Source organism: Alnus glutinosa, chromosome 8, assembly GCF_958979055.1.
Source record: "Alnus glutinosa chromosome 8, dhAlnGlut1.1, whole genome shotgun sequence".
NCBI lineage: Eukaryota > Viridiplantae > Streptophyta > Magnoliopsida > Fagales > Betulaceae > Alnus > Alnus glutinosa.
This window is the reverse complement of record NC_084893.1, coordinates 22,586,076-22,594,242: the sequence shown is the minus strand read 5'-3', so window position 1 is coordinate 22,594,242 and position 8,167 is coordinate 22,586,076. Positions and strand designations below refer to the sequence as shown.

Genomic DNA, 8,167 nt, shown 5'->3' with positions numbered 1-8,167 from the left:
CAGCTAGGAGCTTAATTAAGTAGTATAATAAAGTTTAAACCCCATGGGAAAAAGAGAGGAGCCAAAGCAAACGCACGCGCCCACACACAAAATTCTCCTTTTCAATTTGCTCATTTCCTGTGAATTAGGGTTAGGGTTTGCGAGATCATCGAGCGCATGGCCAGCACGATCCCGGAACCGTCGCAGCCACCGTTGGAGCAGAGCGATGCGAAGCCGGCGCTGAGGAAGCCCGAGTTCAAGAAGGTGGAGCAGTTGAAGCCCAGCACAACCGGCCACACGCTCACTGTCAATGTCATTAGCTCCAACACCGTCTTGGCCAAGGGCCGATCCGTCTCCCACCATCTTCGCCAGACCCGGATCGCCGAGTGCGTCGTCGGGGACGACACCGGCACCATCGTCTTCACCGCCCGCAACGAGCAAGGTTTGAATTTTTCGTCTTCGTTTCTCTGGTTTCTGTTTGGGTTCTGAGAAATCCGAGGCGCACAGAGGATGACATTGCGCGTTGTGTGTTTTACTCTTGGGATTCTAGATTTGGATGTTTATATTATAAGTGATTCTGTTGTTTGGAACAGTGTGCCAAAGAGTTCTCTATTGGGGGAGTGATGAAGATATTGTGCGTTTTGCGCTGGTTGGACCCCACTAGCTGTTAATTTTTGTTTTTGCTCTGTTTAGTTGTATGGGTTCTGTGGTTGATATTTGTTGGTTTCTTTAGTGTCTGTTTGGTTGCCAGAGAATTGTGGAAGAGGAATGGAAATATTCGGTTTTATGTCTTGTTGTTTGGATTACATGTGTTCTTTTACAAGTTCTTATTATTATTTCTTTTTCTTTTTCTTTTTATTGAATCATGAAAAAGTGCAATATTAATGGGCCAGAGAATTTCATTAGGGAATTGATGAAGGTATAATAGGATTAAATTATGTTGATCATCTTGTGTAATTTGAAGTTGGGTCGTTGTTAATTTTCAGTTTTTGCTCTGTCTGTTTGCTGGGAATTTTAGGGGAAATGAATAGAAGGAAAAAGGGAATATTGGGGTTAATTTGTTCTGCCTTTTCGGTTGTCAAGAAATTGAACATTGATGGAACTGTTTTATGAGGCTTGGCCTATTTGTCTTCACTTCATGTTTTGATGGAGTTAAAATAATCTCTCTCTAATTGATTGTTGCATTGCGTCTGATTTTTTTGAAATTCTGGCAGTTGGTGGTATGGTTTTATTCTGTCTTCACTACATGTAATGATGGAGGTAAACTCTGTTTGATTTATTTGCAATGCAATGTACTAGATAAACTATATCACTTCTGGATGTAAATGTTCAATTAAATTCTGCTCTTATTTCTTTTTTCACTGTGATGATTTGATGAACTCTATTTAAAATATTTTTCCATCATTTGCCAATGGTGATCGGACAATGGCATCTCCTCCACCCATAAGGAGTGGACGGTGAGGACCAGGGTTTCAATCCTGTGAAGATGCATGAATCGTATTTTCATTTTAAAGAAAAGAAAAGGCAAATATTTTATTTAATGCGTGTTGTTAAATTATTTTAAAGATACTTTTTCTTTAAGTTACTTTTTTTATAGTTTTTAAATAATGTAAAATATGATAGTGGTAGATGGAAATTATATCTGTTTCTCGATCTGTGGAGGCCCAGTTGCTTAGATTTTCCTTTGTTTATTTATTTATTTTTTACATTTCTAACTAATATTTTGTTTTTCCAAAACCATCTGTGTTTTATAGAGTATGAATCCTAATTGTCAGCTTTGGGGTGCTCTTTTTTAAGGCTTTATATTTTTTTCTATGAGTTTGATAATTAAATAATTATTTCTGAGTTCTATTTTTTGCATTATACGGTGTCTTACTTTTTGTTGTATATTTTTTAATTATCTTAATATATCTTCTGAATGTGCTCAACTTTCTATCTTCTAATGTGCTTTTCTGGAAAAGGAAAAAAAAAAAAAAAAAAATTGGCTGTTAATTTCTCTTAATTTTCAAGTGTTCAAGATGTTTGGTTTCGCAAAGTACAAGTCAGCTAAGAATAGGGCTTATTTTTAGCAGCAAGATGAACCTAGGTTGATACCTCGGCAAAGTGCGCTCAGAAGACCCCCAAAAAAAAAAAAGTTTTTGAGATTTTTCTCAAGTTAAGATATGATTTTTTTTTTCCCCTGTAACTGTTGCTTTTCTTTTGTATTTCAGGTTTGGTTTATATTATGGGTTTGCATTTCAGTTGTATTTTGGGTTTGTTTTGTATTTGGGTTGTTTTTCTGCTGTTTTTTGGTTTTGTGGGAGGGCTGTTCGGTTTCCTCGTGGGTTTTGAGGGTTTGTTCGGTTGGGGTGCTTTTGGGCAGCTTTGGATGTTCCTTGTGGGCAAAGTTGGGTGTTCCTTGTGGGTTATAGGGTTGGGTGGATTGTGGGTGCTTCTTGTGGGTTTTAGGATTGGTCTTTGTATCTTGAGTTTTATTGTATTATGGGGGTTTACTTTGTATCTTGAGTTTTATTGTATTATGGGGGGTTCTATTGTATCTTGGGTGTTTTATGGGGGGTTTCTATTGAATCTTGGGTTTTATTGTATTATGGGTAGTTGCTTTGTATCTTGGGTGTTTGATGGGGGGTTACTATTGTATCTTGGGTTTTATTGTATTATGAGGGTTACTTTGTATCTTGGGTGTTTGATGAGGAGTTTATATTGTATCTTAGGTGTTTGTTGGGGGCTTCTTTTGTATTTTGGGTTTCGTGTGGGTTTTGGATGTTGTGGGTATGTAGTTTCTTGTGGGCTTTCTTATGGGCTAGCTGAGCTGCTCCTGTGTATACTTCCTGTGTACTTATGGGCGTTTTACGTTTTTTTAATGAAATTTTTGTACTTATCAAAAAAAAAAGAAAAGATTGGAAATATTCTGGGTAGCAGGTTATAGATTGTTGGAGGGTAAGAGGCCTTCTTTTTGGAAGCATAGCAAGGTTTGTTGTTTAGATAGTTGCTAAGGTCACTTCTGGTGTTGGTTGCCCTAGGTCTCAATTGGTGGTTGTGCAACGATGATGTGACTCAAAGATGTCTTAATAAACACACCTATGATAAAGATGCTTAGTGTTTGTACTAGTTGCAAATCTGTTTTTTGGTTAAATGGGTACTTAAGCATTCTAGTAGGACATACGTAGCCAATTAAATTGGCAGTGACATTTGGTCGTTCTTTAGTGGCTACTGTTTTGTGCCTACTGTCAAATGATAATCCTTTTTGGTCAAATGTTTTCGTGCTCTAAAACTGTTCAAGTTAAATCTTCAAAAAGTCTACCTTTTTGGTTTGGAAATTTCTGTTAGGATTTCTGCTCCCCCCCCAACTGGTGATATCATAAGCTGCAAAGTAGGGGTAGACTTCCTTATCCCTTAATCCCCCAATCCTGGACATTGTATCTAAAAGTTTGTATTTTATTTTATTTTTTATAAAATTCTGTGTCAAGTTTCATAACTAACTTATCAAAAAAAAAAGTTTCATAACTACTTTACCTTTTCCAAGAACAGCCTTTTGCAATCTGAAATCATTGACGAGTTTTTATATTCTACTGAAATTCCTTAGAAAATCTCAACCCATTTTTAAATTGTGTTACTATGGTCAGAATGGAATCTTGTTTTTGTCTCTTTCTGGAGTTTCCGGCTTTTCTAACACTTCCGGTTCCAATCTTGAACTTACTAACTTAATGGGCTAGAAGAAATCTTTTCTCTGATTTCCTGTCCCCCTTTGTTAAGTAGTGTTTTTGTGCTTGTTAGCCTTCTTTTTGATGTGGGGGTGTAAATATTCTTGATGTAGGGAGGGAGATGTGCTGGGGGGGGAAGGAAAAATGCGAAGCTTTTATTTATTTATTTTTTTGATAAGTAATTTTTGTTCCCAAGGGGAAGGGGAATGAGAGATTCGAATTAGTGACCTCCGCTACATAAGACGAGGTCCCCAACCGATTAAACTAGTCATTGGGAAGCTTAACAACAAATTTCTTTGGGTCCTATGCACTGAATTATGATTTTTTTTTTTTTTTTGTATTCGTACTTCAGGAAGAAATAAGGTTGGTACTGATTCCAATATTGGATTTCTATGACACAACTACCATTTCGGTCAGCCCCAAATGGTCTGGTTTAGTTTCCTTGGGGGATGTATGACAAAGACCTGATTTGGTAGGCTAGCATTTCCACAATCATCTTGTGAAATTTTCCTGATGATTAAAACTTGTAATCAAGACCCTTTTTGCAATCTTCACTTAGAATTTTCAGGATATGAAAATATAATATATTTATTGAATCCTATGCAATGGCCAATGAGCTCTAGCTCAAATGGAATCTCCTTTTCTTGTATGAGGTGGAGGGCACCCCGGATACCCTGAAAGTATGAGGTGGAGGGTGAGGTAATGAGTTTAATACCTCAATTTTTATTTTTATTTTTTTAAAAAAATGGAAATAATATGTATTGGACTGTATCTTTCTTTGCATATGCTACAAGGTTTATTGGTTGACTCGTGTATATTGTAATGTTAATGAGGCTTTATTGTTTCCCCAGTGGATCTGATGCAGCCTGGTGCGACAGTTATTCTCCGCAATGCAAAGATTGACATGTTTAAGGGATCTATGAGGCTAGCAGTAGACAAATGGGGTCGTGTTGAGGTGACTGAGCCTGCAGAATTTGTTGTCAAGGAGGATAACAATCTTTCTCTAGTTGAATATGAGCTGGTGAGTGTTGATGAGTGACAGAGATCTTTTGGCAGCTGATATTTTGATATAAAGAGTAGCTTCAGAATTTTTAAGGTTGTGATGATTTGTCCTAATTCCTAGTAAATGTGGTTGTCTTATCAATTGGAATCTGTAATTTGGTGTTGGCATGCAGATGTCTTCTGGAACTAGTTTTCTTTTCTTTTAATATGACTACCATGACAAGTAGGGCTTTGTTAGGTATTGGCAGGTACAGTTGGACCCTGCTTAAGCTGGAAATTTGAACAAGTGTTTAATGATTAAAGATCTTTCCTTCTTTCTTTCTTTCTATTTTTGGTGAAGATTACTGGATCTGCACAGGATACATAAACTAGATGTTTGTTAATTTGTAAGACTAATGTTGTCGTGTTCTTGTTTCTAGATGTATAAATGTAATGGAAGGTATATTCCTTAAATAGGCATTTGCACTTTTAATAGTCATGGTAGAAGAGGGGAAAGGGGGAGGGTGGTTTCGCAGGGGGGGGGGGGGGGGGGGGGGGGAAAGTGTTGGGATTCGCAGCAATTTGAATGGGTGATGGGGCAGTAAGTCTTAGGGTTTTGGGTCTCATTCTCATACGTGAAGTCAACCTAAATTGGACATTTCTGGACCAATTGAGCTTGCTGACCTAATTATTGGAGTATTACTCGGATGAAAAAAACCAAGCTGTCTTTATTTTTTCAGTAATTTTTTTTTTTTTTTTTTTATTGATATCATAACAGCACCGCTATAAAATATAATTCACATTAAACACATTTCTGAAAAATTGGAAACCTTCCCAGTTTTATCGTGCAAGTCAAATGTTTTTAATGAAATTTAAAAACTCACGGATTCGGCTTGTGTGTTGTAGTTAAAACAATAGTACACATGATGTCAAAGTATTTAACGGCCCAGATGCTGTAAAAGTATTTAACGGACAAGATATAGCAAAAGAAAATTTATTTTTTCAACCTTTTTCTCTCTCTTTGATCGTGTTCTTGCGTTTCCAGGTCGAAACCAAACATCTGTTTCGCGACCAAAAGCAAAAATTGCCTTTGATTAATGGCAATTTCTTCAATTTCTTAGTCTCCCTCAACATCTTCAATTTCTTTGTCCTCTGGTACCCCACGAAGATACATTACATTGTTACATCCGCAGATCATGGAAGGACAAGCAAGTCAAAAGCTCGTAGAAAATAAATAGGATTCTAGTATTAATATTACTTTGTTAAACATACCTGCTCAATATAGCTGAAGGGCAAGGAAGGCCTCGATGATTCAGAGAGCCAAATACATAAATCAATGCGGTACTTAGCTTCAATAGCTAGGGATGTGGATTTTGTTAAGGAATTGCTAGAGAGAAACTCTCGTCTACAGCATTGCATCTTCTATTTGTTGATTCAAACTAAGTAGAATTGAAAGACAACACACGATCAGAGAAAGATAGGGTTGAAAAAACAAGTTTTCTTTTGTTACATCTAGGCCGTTAAATAATTTTACAACATCTAGGCCGTTAAATATTTTTACAGCATGTGTGCTGTAGTTTTAACTACAATGCACAATCCAGGTCCAAAATTTTAATCCTGAGCGTTAGAGTTTCTTAGGAATCCCAAGGGTCTTGATCCTTGCCATGCATGAATCATATGATCAATGATGCATACTTATACATTACAAAAAAAATAATAATAATAATAATAATAATAATAATAATTGAGACAAGGGATCGAGAATCTATTTAGTATATATTACCAACTTAATCTCCACTACAATTCTCAACTATTTCTTACTAGCCTAGAAAAAGATAATTATTCCTAAAATTAAAATAAGGAGAAAAAAACGATAAACTCGTCGTATTTGAAAAATCCTACAATGCATGTCAAATGCTGCTCAACATTCCGTGAGAATCTTGGAATCTTGGTTCACAGCTTCAGTCCTAGCCAAGCTCCGGATTTATCACGAACTAGTGTAAGCACCAATTCACCAAAGGCTGAATTTAGTCACCAACAATAGCATTGGCACCGTCGTAGTCCCGCGCCTCAGCACCACTTAACACACCCTGAAAATCATTCCTTGCCACAAGGCTTCGCCACGCGCAACCGTTGAGGACTTTCCTCAACGGAGTGCCGTCGTCGGAAGCATTCTCGTAAAGTTTGAATACGCCTTCATGCATTAGTGTTGCGTCATATTCCTGACAACGAAAAGCTATGAGTGCCAGTGCATGCATGGCCATCGGCATCGGCAGCCTTCCTACCAGGGTCCGATTTCAGGTAGTCTGTGATAGGAACTCTCAGTAACTGGAATGGAAATGGAAGATAGTTTATAGATAAAGACTCCAATTAGGGAATGGAGACAACCACAAATGACATAAGTCAGTACAATAATCAATGACTTCCCTCTACGTCTAGACTTTATCTTATACTAGAGCTACTAACACACGACTGTTAAGGAATGATAACTACCCACTAAGTTAATGCTGATAACTACCCTTCACTACTTGAACGTGCAATCCCCACTAAGAGACTGCCTGCTGATAGCTAACACACGATTGCAGAGTGATGGTCACTCTGCAATGCTAACCCATGTTCCCACGATCCCCATGACTTCCTTGTTGCTCCACGTCTACTGCCATATAACATGGGTTGGGTTGAGGTGGCCAAGAGGTCCTTCGTGGATTGCTATCATTCGCCCGCCCTTGAAGAGCAGCCTTGTCCGCAAGGTGGATGGACAAAAACTGCTGTTCAAGTTGATCAGGGTCTTCCCAAGTGGCATCTTCGAGAGCCAAGTGTTTCCATTGGACCAATGCTTCAGTGGCAAACTTGGTTCCTTTCTTGACCCAGCGGTAGTCAAGGATCTGGAGGGGTTCAATGAGGGGGCCGGTGTCTTCCGAGAAAGGAGGTAGCGTGGAAGATATAGAAGTGTCATCCCCATACCTTTTCTTTAGGAGCGAGACATGGAACACATTATGGACTTTAGACTCCACAGGTAGCGCCAGGCGGTATGCAACCGGGCCAATTTCTGCAGTAACCTGAAATGGCCTGAAATATTTGTTTGCGAGCTTTTGGTGGGCTCGACGGAAGACACTTTGCTGACAGTATGGTTGCAGCTTTAAGTATACCCAATCACCCACTTGAAATTTCACCTCCCTACGCTTGGCATCAACGTACTACTTCATGCGGTTGTTGGAGTGGATCAGATGGGTCTTCAATTCTCGAAGCAATTCATCCCGAGCTTGTAAGGTGTGATCAACCTCGCTGACTGGTGATGCGCCAACCAAGTAGTTAACCAGACGTGGTGGGGTTTGGCCATAGAGTGCCTGGAAAGGTGTTGTATTGATAAACTTGTGGAAGCTGGTGTTATACCAGTATTCTACCCATGCCAGAAAGGATTCCCAACACCTAGGATGCTGGCTAGTGAAGCAACATAAGTACTTTCGAGGCAGCGATTGACAGCCTCGGTCTAACCATCTGTCTGG

At 38.7% G+C, this 8,167-nt stretch overlaps 1 protein-coding gene across 1 annotated transcript; it reads left to right on the top strand.

Moving 5' to 3' along the window:
• LOC133875816 (uncharacterized protein At4g28440-like) lies at positions 1-5,001 on the top strand. The gene is made up of 2 exons (XM_062314052.1): positions 1-421; positions 4,532-5,001. Exons 1-2 carry the CDS (start codon positions 157-159, stop codon positions 4,717-4,719), a joined length of 453 nt encoding a protein of 150 aa, XP_062170036.1. The 5' UTR covers positions 1-156; the 3' UTR covers positions 4,720-5,001.
• Positions 5,002-8,167: the final 3,166 nt, after the last annotated feature.